Below are 15,213 nucleotides of genomic sequence, written 5' to 3' on the forward strand. Positions count from 1 at the left end.
AGCCCCACACAGCCTCCCTATATATACTGCATGAGCCCCACACAGCCTCCCTATATAGACTGCATGAACCCCACACAGCCTCCCTATATATACAGCATGAGCCCCACACAGCCTCCCTATATATACTGCATGAGCCCCACACAGCCTCCCTATATACACTATATAATATACGGAGGACAGGGAGCCAAACATAGGATAAAATGTAAAATCTTTATTGATAAATACCAAATATTAAAATTTGAACAATCCATAACACATAAAGGTAGAGACGTAACCAGTAAACATGTGAAGGGGAAAATCCCCTCCCCCCAGCAATCCCTCATATATCATAAATAGCCACAAAATGAAGAGGGCAATGTATAGTGCGAGCCTAACAGGAACACCAAGTAGTAACGCCCATATAAGGAGGGACACACTGAGTATTATATATAATCTATCCCAAATATCTAGGGGTAAACCAGTGTGCCCAGCAGACAAATGGGACCAAAAAATAGTAAAGGTGACCAGGTGGCTTACCGCAGGGGGGATGAAGAGGGAAGGGTGCAGCCAGAGAGCGACCCCCGACGCGGGTTTCGCGGCGCTGCACACCGCTTTCTCAAGGGGATAAGGAATAGTGGTGGATAGGACCTTAAAATACCCCCCAACCCCGGTCACATGGGTGTAACTGGCCAATGAGTGTGGCACAGGCGGCGCATGCGCCCTGCAGCGGCGAGGCCCCTGCATGAAGATCCGGCGTCAACCAGAGTGCGCAGGTGCCGGGAAAAAGTCCTGGAACAGGCGCACAAGGCAAAAAGACGCCGGCCCCCATGTCAGAACCGGCCGCATACAGCACGATGCGCACGGCCACCAGAGAGTGAGACCCACCGCAGATAGCAAAGAAGGCAAATATAAATACAGCGTAGGGAGTGAGTACATGGCAATTAAATGTAAAAGCAATTTACAAAACGCTGTCATGTAAATGTATATGGAATCTGCTATGCGGTAGTCATCCACATCATGGTCCGGTTTGCTTGTGATCAGATGGATTCATACATGGTCGGGCCGGCAAAAATAAAGTCCATATATTCATACACTGGTAATAAAGGAAAAGGAAAAGAGGAAAATTAAAAACAAATTAAAAACACGGCAAGAATGACAGCTACTCAGACTGGCGTGGTGGAAAGCCCAAGAGAGAGAGAAAACAGGGAATAACAAATACAAACCCAAAGGGGGTGTATATGGTCATAAAGTTAAGTTTTAAATAAGACGCGAAACTCAAGGATTCATTTAGGCCTTTAGGGGTCACAGTGTCTAACAAGACGATCCACTTGGTCTCAATCTGAGCCAAGCGTTTCTTATTGTCACCACCCCTAATGCCCAAGTGAAGCGCATCAATCCCTCTGACAGAAAATAATCTTGCATCACAGTTATGATGCAACCGGAAATGGCGAGGAATCGTCTTGAGGTCATAGCACTTACCTCAGGCTATCCTCCAATCCCACACCCTCCTTTCTTCGTGATTTACAGAATATCCTTATTAGGGCTCTTGAGGCCAACACTATTACGAAGCAGGTATTTGATGGACTGATCGTCAGGTCCCCTAGGATTCCGACTTTCTATCTGCTACCTAAAGTCCACAAGGATGCCCTCGACCCACCAGGTCGTCCCATTGTGTCCGAGATCGACGGCATTTGTCACCCCATTTGTCAATTCATTGACTATTATTTAAAGCCGTTGGTGGAAACTCTTCCTTCATATGTTAGAGACACTATGGACGTCCTGTCCCACGATGTAAATCCATCTGAAGGGGTTAAAATATTTTGCAGCCAGGAGTTCTGATAATGCAGCGTTGCTCCTTGCTGCAAAACCCCAGGGAATGAAGGTAAAGTAGGTCAATGACCTATATTTACCTTCATTCGTGGTGAGGCGCCCTCTGCTGGTTGTCCCTAGATCGTGGGAACTTTCCTAGAAAGCTCCAAGGCTCGAGTTCATATGAGGACAACCAGCAGAGGGCGCCCTCTTATGAACTCGAGCCTGGGAGCTTTCTAGGAAAGTTCCCACAATCTAGGGACAACCAGCAGAGGGCGTCTCACCGCAAATGCAGGTAAATATATATACCTATTCTATGTGTACACATTTATTCTACCTATTCTATTGTAAGCTGTCAGTGTGATTTTACTGTACACCGCGCTGAATTGCAGGCTTTTCTCTCTAACAGCGCTGCGTATTTCTCGCAAGTCACACTGCTGGTCCGTGTGTAATCCGTATTTTTGGGGCTTCCATAGACTTTCATTGGCGTTTTATTTGTGCAATACGGTGACAAACGCAGCATGCTGCGATTTTCTACGGCCGTAGAAAGCCGTATAATACTGATCATAGAGAATAATTGGGACGTTTGTTTTGCGAGTTTTACGGACGTATTTTCTGCGCTCTTACGTCCGTAAAACTCGCTAGTGTGACACCAGCCTTAGGCTGCCTTCTTGCCTTTATTTCGTCCTGTCCACTGGATGAAGAGATTCTGATCCACTCTCCAACTTTCTGTCTGCTGAAGATAGAACAGGACCACTCTATGGATGTCCAGGGTATGGAAAACCTCCTCTTTTGGATTAGAGGGATTCGGACAGAATGAGGGCAAGATGATCTCCTGATTCCTATGGAATTCTGAGACTACTTTAGGCATAAAGGAAGGAACTAATTTGAGGATTTTGCTGTCCATAGTTACGGTCAGGAATGGCTCCTGGATTGACAAAGCCTGTATCTCCCCTATATGCCTGGCAGTAGTGATAGCCACCAGGAAGACTGTTTTAAGGGTCAAGATTTTTAGGTTGGAGGCTGAAAGGGGTTCAAATGGGACACCGATCATACTCTTTAGAACAAGATTGAAATCCCACAGAGGAGTTTGGATAAGACGTCTCGGACGGATTCTAGTTGCCGATGTTATGAACCGTTTGATCCATCGGTGATTTGCCAGATCTTGGTCGAAGAAAGACCCCAGAGCTGACACCTGAACCTTTAGAGTACTAGGTGAAATCCCCAGTTCCAAGCCCTTCTGGAGGAATTGAAGGATTTGAGCAATGTCTGGGTTGAATGGATCCGGTTTGTTCGGGAAACACCATGAAGACATTGTTTTCCATATTTTGCCATAAATGGCATTAGTTATCGGCTTCCTACTTTTTTGTAGGGTTTCAATCACGTCTTGAGAGAGACCCCTGACTTTTAGGATCTCGGCTTCAGAAGCCAGGCTGCTAACTTCAGCTTGTGCAGGTCTGGATGAAATAGGGGACCCTGTTGAAGCAGCTCGCGTCTCTGGGGAAGCAGGATCGGACCCTCTAGACACATGTCTGTTAACGCGTTGAACCAGCTTCTTCCTGGCCACAATGGGGCTATCAGAATCGTTGTGAAACGATCTATCCGGATTTTTTGTAATGTTCTGGATAGCAATGGGATTGGCGGAAAGGCATATGCTAGGGCGAATTCCCAAGGATGGGAGAATGCATCCAGCCCCTGTGATTCGTTTGAGGTGCTTAGGGAGAAAAAGGTGTTTGACTTTGCATTTTGCCTGTTGGCAAACAGGTCCACCTCGGGGGTTCCTCACCTCTGGACCAACGATAGGAATAACTCCTGGTTTAGGGACCATTCTCCTGGATGAAAGTCCCTCCTGCTGAGGTAATCCGCCTGGGAATTGTCCAAACCTTTTATATGCACTGCGGAGATGGAGAGGAGGTGTTTCTCTGCCCAGGAAAAAATCCTTCCAGCAGTTATTTTTAGGCTCGAGTGTCTTGTGCCCCCTTGGTGCCGGAGATAGGCGACAGTGGTCATATTGTCGGATATCACTCGTACATGGTGACTGTCAGGAATTCCCTGACCGCTGCCACCAATTCGTCACGATTCACACCGTGACCGTCACCCCTACGTCATGGGTCGGGGTGACTTTGGGCCAACAGACGGCTATCACATGTGCAGGGGGGCTTATCTTAGTTATCCCTCCACTGCTAACAATGCGATGAGAAAACACACACAAGGCTATTGACCTCTTAGTTTACAGCAGGGGCTTATTGTAAATATCCCACTGCTTTTCAATATACCACGAACTGCAGGGATTTATGTATATCCCGCTTACAGTTCCACTTAAAACTTGCAGCTCTCTGGCGCCCCCTTACTCTCAGGTCAGATTAGGTACTGCACCCTGGGTAATTAGTCGCCAGAAAGGCAGCCTGCTATGTACTGGCTATTGGGCACGCTGCAGCGACGCGATAAACTACTCCCACTCAGGCAGGAACAATAATTATCAACGTCGCAGTCGTTTCAGCATAACCCAAAAGTCTGCACGGTATCACTGCCACCAGCTTCGATTAAACGGGTCCGAAGCTAACCCAACACAGTAGAATATTTCCCTGCAAGAGACAGGGTACGTTTAGAGCATGGAGAATAAACTAACATATAATATAATATCCCATAAAAATTAGGCAGTGCTTTATCAAAAATATTTTATAAAGATGTTACAAATGAGACAATTGCAAATATGTACAAGGGTAATTATGAAATAAACAGGGATTAAATGAGAAAAGGTAACACTCACATGTTCAAAGCATGGCAGGCAACCAGGCTAGGGGAGTTTTTTCTATACGTCCCAGCTCATTGGACGTGCTCAGCGCTCTCCAGGAAAAGACAAGAAGTCAAGAAGAAGTGACTCCTCAGAGCCTGCCAGACACTTAAAACCTTAAGGCTGTGACATCACAGAAAGGCTGGTTTATCCAGACCCTCCTCTCTCTACATTCTGACTAAACTTTAAACTATTCTCTCTACTTTCTATAACTTCGCTACAAAACATGTCATAGTCATAACAAACCCATCATTCATCTCGGATTAACGTGGGCATTCTAATGAGATCAAATATGTCCTATCTGGGATACATATTTACAGAGAAATCCCTACATCTTTACCAGATGGAGTTAGAAACCCGTGCTTAGAGTGATAGATAGATCCTCCGATGGACTCTAAGAATATATATTTTCGTATTCTTAACTTAAAAGGTTTGCCTAATATCTTACAAAAACCAAACAAAGGACTTTCATGAATTTCTAGAAGTTTCTAGTTCACTTATAGCTGGACAAGAGCTTACACGGCAGGAAATGCCGGTCGTAAATACTTCTGCAATCCGAGCTAGAGGTAATAAACTCTTCTTCCCCCATCTACATTGGCAAAGCAGCTCTTGGCTGAGTGAAAGGGAAGGGGGGCTTGTTAGCCCACAGCCTTGAGCAAGAGAAGCTACTTATATGATATTTCATACCATATCGTGACAGTGACCTTGGACGAGGGCCGATAAGGCTTTCAGTGCCTCCTCCACTGCTTTTAATTCTCTCAGATTTGAGGAGCTGCGTCTCACATCTGGGGCCCACAACCCCTGAAAGTGGGAACGCCCGATCACGGCACCCCAACCTCTCTGACTTGCGTCTGTTGTGAGTACTCTGAGAGGAGTTTGATCCCAGCTGACTCCCCGATGTAGGTTTCGGGAGTTCAGCCACCACGAGAGGGAGGATTTTACATGAGTGGGAAGAGGGATCTTCCTGGATAAAGCCATCTGATGTCCTCTTGAATATGACAGAACGTGACATTGAAGAATTCTCGTATGGGCCTGGGCCCAGGAGACGGCCTGGATGCAAGATGTTAGAGAACCCAGGATTGACATCGAGTCTCTTAGAGTTGGGGATTTTTGGCCTCTGAACCTGGAGATCCTGTGAACAAGATCGATCCGACGGTCCTTGGGTAAGAAGGACATTCTCTTCTCTGAGTCCAGAAGAACTCCTAGGAATTTCTTCTGTGGAGATGGCCGGAGATCTGATTTTGCCAGATTCGGAATCCACCCAAGAGATGTTAAAATATTGAGAACCTTCGTCACGTCCTGACTGAGGCGTGAAGCTGATGGGGCAATGAGGAGGAAGTCGTCCAAGTATGGAATGACACAGACCCCCTGTTATCGGATAAAGATTATCACTTCTGACATAATCTTGGTGAAGACACGTGGAGCCGATGATACTCCGAAAGGAAGGGCATTGAACTGGTAATGGCTGATCCGTTTGTTGTGGGAGATAGCAAACCTGAGGAACTTAGTGTGGTCCGGGTGTATTGGCACATGGTAGTATGCGTCCCTCAGGTCCAGCGTGGCCATTACCCAGTTCTGCCCAATTAGCGGGATTGCTGATCTGATAGATTCCATCTTGAATCTCCGATATTTTATCACCTGATTCAGAGGTTTCAGGTTTACCATGATACGGTGTTTCCCGGAGGGTTTCTTCACCAGAAAGAGATGGGAGTAATGACCTTCTCCTCTTTCCCGACGTGGAACATGGGAAATTACCTTTGCTTGAAGCAGGCTTAGAATATCCGACCTCAGGACCTCCTGAAGGTTTGGAGATTGAGGAGAAGTGATCGTTAGCCGGTGAGGGGGAGGACTCTCGAATTCCAACCTTAGTCCATCCTGTATGGTACGCAGGACCCACTGATCCCTGGTGATCTCTTGCCACCGGGAGAAAAAATCCGAGAGTCGACCCCCGACCGGGGAGCAGTCATTGCTTCTCCGAGGACTGCTGGGGTTGGGGGACCAGAATATTTCTGGCTTTCCCACCTTTGGGGTAGCTCCATCGTCCCGATTTGCCCTTACCCCTAAAATTCTGTTGGGCTGGTTGGTCACGGAGGGAACGAAAAAACAGCTTCCTAGAGTTCCTTTATTCCGGAAGAACTTTCTTTTTGTCTGAAGCCTTGTCCAGGATGTCATCCAAAGCTGACCCAAAAACGTGATGACCTTGGGAAGGAATACCACAAAGTTTGGACTTTGAGGTAATATCTCCTCCCCAGGACTTAAGCCACAAAGCCCTCCTTGCTGAATTTGTGAGGACAGCGGATCTAGCGGCTACCCGAACTGATTCCGCGGAGGCGTCCACGAGGAATCCAGTTGCTTTTTGAAGCAGCAGGAGAGAATTAAGGATGTCTTCCCTGGAAGTACCCTGTACAAGGTGATTTTCCAAGGAACGAAGCCAGAGAAACAATGATCTGGCTACACAAGTTGAGGCAACGTTAGATCTCAATAAGTTAGTTGAGGTCTCCCAAGATTTCCTCAATAAACTCTCAGTTTTACTATCCATAGGATCTTTCAGCACTTTGTCTGTGCATGGTTGGCAGAGCTTCTTTTTATAGGTCGAGGGAAGCTTGGACGCACAAGCAGCACACTTGCGGCTGGGCATCTTGACTTTCTTAGGGTCAGAAACCTCGTCTCCCTGGAACGAGAGAGGAAGGTGGACTAAGTTGCTTAGTTACATAAAAAATGGACAGCAAGGGACATCAACCCACTACTTACGGTAGAGGGGAGCGCGCTGGGCTCTGCAGAAGCAGAGTGTATGGGTTTATCGCCGTCCATAACGTCAGTGGTCCAGAGAGGGTCACAGACAGACGTCTTACCTGTAGGCTTCTCCAGTCAGGAATAAGTAACTTATAGAGGCTCCAGCGAGTTTGGTGCTCCTCCCCCTCAAAAGTGTCCCGGGGGGGTGAGGGGAGTCGGAAACGCCCGCCATAGCCGTCGCTGTTCATCCAGAGCCAGGACGCCGGCCGGCGCACGCCAGAGCTCCAGCCCGAAAAACCGGAAGTTCGGGTGAGCGTTACTTCCGCTGCGTGCGCGCCGACCCCAGCAGCAGCGTGGAGGAGAGAGGAAGCCGGGGAGCTGCAGGAGGACCCCGGAGCACTACACCGCTCTGCATTACTACCCGAAAGTGGCGCAGGAAGAGCGGGTGAAGGTCCCAAGTCACGCGACGAACGCGGAGATGGGAGCAGTCTGGAGAAGGAGGAGAGCAGAGCTCCCAACCGCGACTGCCCGGCTCTCAGGTAACCGTACTCCCGTTTGCCGGCCACGGCAGCACTATCGACGTACCTCTTCATGCCCCATAGGGGACAGGAAAAACACTGGTGGTTGCAGGAAGGGGAGGGGTATTTAACCTCTTTCTGATTCCTGTCCCCTATTAGGGCGGGGAGACATCCTCCGATACTGCTGTCGTGGAACGTAACTGGAGAAAAAAAAACACCACATACTCACCTCGGTCCCGTTCCCTGGTGCTCTGCTTCTCTCCCTGCCTCCGCTCACACGCTGATTGGTGGAAAAAGTGGCCGGAGGCCCCTCGACCAAAGGAATCAGCAGCGGGTGCAGCTCAGAGCCGCACATGGAGACAGCGAGCGGCCCGTGAACCTCTGATTTACAGCCCACGGCTGTCTCGGACTTTGCCCAGGCCTGATCTAGAGGGCACACAGTACCACATAGTAGGCACAGTAATAGGGACACATACGGCAGCAGCAGCAGCTCAGTACTGGGGTATTGGCAGCATTAGGAGGTTCTTCAGGTTGGGAATAGATGGGGACAAGGCTGGAAATGTGAGAAGTCAGATATGTCTGGTGTAATCTCTGCAGAGGAGTTCTGGCTGGAGAAGTTGTCATGTTGGTCTGGGCCAGATGGAAAAGACGTCAGCTGTAATTCACCATCTGTAACTGTGCTGTAATCTTCTATACAGTATGTCTGCAGGGCTGAGATCTATCACTATATGTCACCATATGGCGGTAATATCAGTGTTGGTCTCTGTATAGAGATTATTTTCAGTAAGTTCTCCTACATCCATTACATCCACACAGTACATTCATTCTTGGACAATGATGGAACTGCAGTGCGCCCCATGTTCTTTGACTTCTCAAGTGCTTTCAATACCTTACAGCCTCCCTTACTACGTAATAAGCTGACTGATATGGCTGTAGATGAGGGGTTGGTGAACTGGATAAACGACTACCTGACGCACAGGCCGCAGTTTGTAAGGATGGGGAGGTGGTATCTGGCAGTGTACGGAGCAGTGTTGGAGCCCCTCAGGGTACAGAGTTGTCGCCCTTCCTCTTCACATTGTATGCAGCTGACTTTCAGTATAAATCAGATTTTTGTTACCTCCTAAATCCTAAAATTCTCAGATGACTCAGTGATTGCAGGGGGCATTGTGGGGGGCCGGCAGGGGGGAGGAATATAGACGGATGATTTCTGCCTTTGTGGATTGGTGCCAGACTAACTGTCTAAAACTAAATGTAAAGACAACCAAGGAGTTGGTGATGAGTTACAGAAGGAAAAAGGAGGATTACTTACCGATCACTATTGCTGGCCAGGAGGTGGAGATGGTGGAGAGCTACATATATTTGGGGGTTCACCTTGATGGTAAACTTGATTGGAGGTGTCATACAGAAAAGCTTTACAAGAAGGGAATGAGCAGACTGTACTTTCTTCGGAAGCTCGGGTCGTTCAATGTGTGGAGTAAAATGCTGGAAATGTTCTACCAGTCCGTTGTGGCAAGCGCTAGTGATGAGCGAATATACTCATTGCTCGGGTGATCTCCGAGGATTGTTAGTGCTCGGAGACTTAGTTTTCTTTGCCGCAGCTGAATGATTTACAGCCTAAGGACTAGGTAACCCCCACATGTACTCAGGCTGGCTAACAGCTGTAAATCATGCAGCTACATCGACAAAAACTAAATCTCCGAGCAGTCACAAATACTCGGGGACCACCCGAGCGTGCTTGGGAAAACCCGTGCAACGAGGATATTCGCTCATCACTAGCAAGCGCCATCTTTTTTGCTATTATTTGCTGGGGCAGTAGTGTGCGAGTAGCTGATGCAAATAAGCTCAAGAAACTTATCAAGAAGGCAAGCGTTGGAATGATCAATAATACACCCCCACTATACGAGTTGTTCCTGAAGCAGAAGAGCACATTCAGCAGCCGTCTAATCCTACTAAGGTGTAAGAATGTAATGTTGGGATACTTGTGCAAGTTTTGTGTCCTAATATTGTATGTACTGCTGTTTGTATTGCTGCTGTAATACCGTAATTTCCACAGGGATCAATAAAGTGTATTGTATCGTAGGGCTGGAGTCACATTACTGTATAACACTGGGGTATGCGATAACACCTCACACAGCACTCGGCCCCGGGTTACTCTAAGGGGCAGAGAAAATCTGGGATTGGTAGCGAGGTTCTGCTCACTCGCCCCATACAAGTCTACAGTGTCACCCGAGAGAAGGGGCGCCACCATAGTGTAATCAGGGTTACCTGGTTATGGGGCCACTCAGAAGGTTCTCCCTGATCCAAACCCACTAGATGCCCCCAGTAATGGGGAATCTCCACATCCCTCCACCCGCAGAGCCGCACTCCACATAGAGAATAATGGAGCCTCCAGCACCGACCTCCACCCACAGAGCCGCACTCCACATAGAGAATAATGGGGCCTCCAGCACCGACCTCCACATAGAGAATAATGGAGCCTCCAGCACCGACCTCCACATAGAGAATAATGGAGCCTCAAGCACCGACCTCCACCAGCAGAGCCGCACTCCACATAGAGAATAATGGAGCCTCCAGCACCGACCTCCACCTGCAGAGCCACACTCCCCATAGAGAATAATGGGGCCTCCAGCACCGACCTCCACCCGCAGAGCCGCACTCCAAATAGAGAATAATGGAGCCTCCAGCACCGACCTCCACCCACAGAGCCGCACACTACACATAGAGAATAATGGAGCCTACAGCACCGACCTCCACCCGCAGAGCCGCACTCCACATAGAGAATAATGGAGCCTCCAGCACCGACCTCCACCCGCAGAGCCGCACTCCACATAGAGAATAATGGAGCCTCCAGCACCGACCTCCACCCGCAGAGCCGCACTCCACATAGAGAATAATGGAGCCTCCAGCACCGACCTCCACCCACAGAGCCGCACACTACACATAGAGAATAATGGAGCCTACAGCACTGACCTCCACCCGCAGAGTCGCACTCCACATAGAGAATAATGGGGGCTCCAGCACCGACCTCCACCCGCAGAGCAGCACTCCACATAGAGAATAATGGAGCCTCCAGCACCGACCTCCACATAGAGAATAATGGAGCCTCCAGCACCGACCTCCACCCGCAGAGCCACACTCCACATAGAGAATAATGGAGCCTCCAGCACCGACCTCCACCCGCAGAGCCGCAATCCACATAGAGAACAATGGAGCCTCCAGCACCGACCTCCACCCGCAGAGCCGCACTCCACATAGAGAATAATGGAGCCTCCAGCACCGACCTCCACCCGCAGAGCCACAACCCCACATAGAGAATAATGGAGCCTCCAGCACCGACCTCCACCCGCAGAGCCACACTCCACATAGAGAATCATGGAGCCTCCAGCACCTACCTCCACCCGCAGAGCCGCACTCCACATAGAGAATCATGGAGCCTCCAGCACCGACCTCCACCCGCAGAGCCACACTCCACATAGAGAATAATGGAGCCTACAGCACCGACCTCCACCCGCAGAGTCGCACTCCACATAGAGAATAATGGGGGCTCCAGCACCGACCTCCACCCGCAGAGTAGCACTCCACATAGAGAATAATGGAGCCTCCAGCACCGACCTCCACCCGCAGAGCCACACTCCACATAGAGAATAATGGAGCCTCCAGCACCGACCTCCACCCGCAGAGCCGCAATCCACATAGAGAACAATGGAGCCTCCAGCACCGACCTCCACCCGCAGAGCCGCACTCCACATAGAGAATAATGGAGCCTCCAGCACCGACCTCCACCCGCAGAGCCACAACCCCACATAGAGAATAATGGAGCCTCCAGCACCGACCTCCACCCGCAGAGCCACACTCCACATAGAGAATCATGGAGCCTCCAGCACCGACCTCCACCCGCAGAGCCGCACTCCACATAGAGAATAATGGAGCCTCCAGCACCGACCTCCACCCGCAGAGCCGCACTCCACATAGAGAATAATGGAGCCTCCAGCACCGACCTCCACCCGCAGAGCCGCACTCCACATAGAGAATAATGGAGCCTCCAGCACCGACCTCCACCCGCAGAGCCGCACTCCACATAGAGAATCATGGAGCCTCCAGCACCGACCTCCACCTGCAGAGCCACACTCCCCATAGAGAATAATGGGGCCTCCAGCACCGACCTCCACCCGCAGAGCCGCACTCCACATAGAGAATAATGGAGCCTCCAGCACCTACCTCCACCCGCAGAGCCGCACTCCACATAGAGAATAATGGGGCCTCCAGCACCGACCTCCACCCGCAGAGCCACACTCCACATAGAGAATAATGGAGCCTCCAGCACCGACCTCCACCCGCAGAGCCACAACCCCACATAGAGAATAATGGAGCCTCCAGCACCGACCTCCACCCGCAGAGCCGCACTCCACATAGAGAATAATGGAGAATCGCCACCTACCTCCACCTGCAGAACCACAGGACACCACATAAATGGCTGCTCTGTATGTGCACACAGGACCTGTGATGAGGTCACAGGAGGGGAGGAGTCAGGGGTCACATGATCAGGGGCCTCAGTGTATGCAGGACTCTGCTGTGCTGGTTGTTATGGTGTTGAATGTTTGGGGTCAGGAGGGGTTTACAGTGTGGATATAGCAGAGTTACAAGTGTACGGAGCTGAGCCGTGTGTGTATGAGGTGTATGGAGTGGAGCCGCATGTGTACAAGGTGTACGGAGAGGAGCTGAGTGTGTACGAAACAGAGCCGTATGTATGAGGTGCACAGAAATCATTGAGCTATAGGTTGGATAGCTTCTAAAGCGAGAAAAAAAACCTCTTAAAATATTCTTCCTTAGGCTTTTTTCACACTAGCATCGTACTCGGCACGTCGCAGTGCGTCGGGCCGACGTATACTGTGGAAGCGCTGCACAACGGGGGCAGCGGATGCATTTTTCCAACGCATCCGCTGCCCCATTGTGAGTTGCGGGGAGGTGGGGGCAGAGTTCCGGCCGCGCATGCGCGGTCGGAAATGGTGGACACAATGCCGCAAAAATGTTACATGTAACGTTTTTTGCTGCCGACGGTCCGCCACAACACGACGCAACCGTCGCACGACGGTTCCGACGTGTGGCAATGCGCAGTGGCGTAGGAAGGGGGGTGCGGGGGGGGCGGTCCGCCCCGGGCGGCACAATGCGGGGGGCGGCCGGCGCTGCAGGAGAAGAAAAAAAAAAAAAAGACGCCCCTTTAAATCTTCGGGCGGCGCCGTCCGCCACCACGACCAGCTCCCCCCGCCCCCCGCTCTAATACTCACCTCTCCTGGTTCCTGCGGCTTCAGCGTCCTCTGACTCTGCGACGTCTCAGAGCAGAGGGCGCGATGACGTCACTACTGTGCGCGCCGCTCTGCCTCTCTGTCCTGAGCGTCGCAGAGCCAGAGAGACGCTGACTGCACCGGACCTGCGCTAGGAACGGGAGAGGTGAGGATTTTACTTTTTTTTTTTCTTTTTGTCTGACTGTCTGGGGGCAATGCTGGACACACTGGGGCAATACTGGAGAGCATGGGGCAGATTGCTGGACACACTGGGGCAATACTGGAGACCATGGGGCAGATTGCTGGACACACTGGGGCAATACTGGAGACCATGGGGCAGAATGCTGGACACACTGGGGCAATACTGGAGACCATGGGGCAGAATGCTGGACACACTGGGGCAATACTGGAGACCATGGGGCAGAATGCTGGACACACTGGGGCAATACTGGAGACCATGGGGCAGATTGCTGGACACACTGGGGCAATACTGGAGACCATGGGGCAGAATGCTGGACACATTGGGGCAATACTGAAGACCATGGGGCAGAATGCTGGACACACTGGGGCAATACAGGAGACCATGGGGCAGAATGCTGGACACACTGGGGCAATACTGGAGACCATGGGGCAGATTGCTGGACACACTGGGGCAATACTGGAGAGCATGGGGCAGATTGCTGGACACACTGGGGCAATACTGGAGACCATGGGGCAGATTGCTGGACACACTGGGGCAATACTGGAGACCCTGGGGCAGAATGCTGGACACACTGGGGCAATACTGGAGACCATGGGGCAGAATGCTGGACACACTGAATACTGGAGACCATGGGGCAGATTTCAGGACACATTGAGGCAATGCTGGAGACCCTGGGGCAGACTTCTGGACATACTGGGGCAATACTGGAGACCATGGGGCAGATTGCTGGACACACTGGGGCAATACTGGAGACCATGGGGCAGAATGCTGGACACACTGGGGCAATACTGGAGACCATGGGGCAGAATGCTGGACACACCGAATACTGGAGACCATGGGGCAGATTTCAGGACACATTGAGGAAATGCTGGAGACCCTGGGGCAGACTTCTGGACATACTGGGGCAATACTGGAGACCATGGGGAAGATTGCTGGACACACTGGGGCAATACTGGAGACCATGGGGCAGAATGCTGGACACACTGGGGCAATACTGGAGACCATGGGGCAGAATGCTGGACACACTGGGGCAATACAGGAGACTATGGGGCAGATTGCTGGACACACTGAATACTGGAGACCATGGGGCAGATTTCAGGACACATTGAGGCAATGCTGGAGACCCTGGGGCAGACTTCTGGACATACTGGGGCAATACAGGAGACCATGGGGCAGATTGCTGGACACACCGGGGCAATGCTGGAGACCATGGGGCAGAATGCTGGACACACTGGGGCAATACAGGAGACCATGGGGCAGATTGCTGGACACACTGGGGCAATACTGGAGACCATGGGGCAGAATGCTGGACACACTGGGGCAATACTGGAAACCATGGGGCAGAATGCTGGACACACTGAATACTGGAGACCATGGGGCAGATTTCAGGACACATTGAGGCAATGCTGGAGACCCTGGGGCAGACTTCTGGACATACTGGGGCAATACTGGAGACCATGGGGCAGATTGCTGGACACACTGGGGCAATACTGGAGACCCTGGGGCAGATTTCTGGACACATTGAGGCAATGCTGGAGACCCTGGGGCAGACTTCTGGACACACTGGGGCAATGCTGGACACTGGGGCAGATTGCTGGACACACTGGGGGTAATATGCTGGACATACTGGGGCAATGCTGGACACTGGGGGTAATATGCTGGACACACTGGGGCAGACTGCTGGACACACTGGGGAAAGGCTGGACACTGGGGCAGATTGCTGGACACACTGGGGGCAGTGCTGGACATACTGGGGCAGATTGCTGGACACACTGGGGGTAATATGCTGGACACACTGGGGCAGATTGCTGGACAACATGGGGGTAATATGCTGGACACACTGTGGCAGATTGCTGGACAACATGGGGGTAATATGCTGGACACACTGGGGGCAGG

The 15,213-nt window shown here is 51.1% G+C and overlaps 1 protein-coding gene across 3 annotated transcripts in view; it reads right to left on the bottom strand.

Moving 5' to 3' along the window:
- LOC138663424 (oocyte zinc finger protein XlCOF6-like) overlaps positions 1-15,213 on the bottom strand; it is a 394,108-nt gene that overhangs the window by 33,771 nt on the left and 345,124 nt on the right. The window contains exon 1 of one of the 3 annotated variants that reach the window (XM_069749627.1): positions 12,272-12,322. The exons of the other annotated variants lie outside the window; for them this stretch is intronic. Coding sequence (XP_069605728.1) covers positions 12,272-12,301 — 30 coding nt within the window. The 5' untranslated portion in view covers positions 12,302-12,322. Of the gene's footprint in view, positions 1-12,271; positions 12,323-15,213 lie in introns of those variants that run through there. 3 annotated transcript variants of the gene reach the window in all.

Source organism: Ranitomeya imitator, chromosome 2 (assembly GCF_032444005.1).
Source record: "Ranitomeya imitator isolate aRanImi1 chromosome 2, aRanImi1.pri, whole genome shotgun sequence".
In the NCBI taxonomy this organism is placed as follows: domain Eukaryota; kingdom Metazoa; phylum Chordata; class Amphibia; order Anura; family Dendrobatidae; genus Ranitomeya; species Ranitomeya imitator.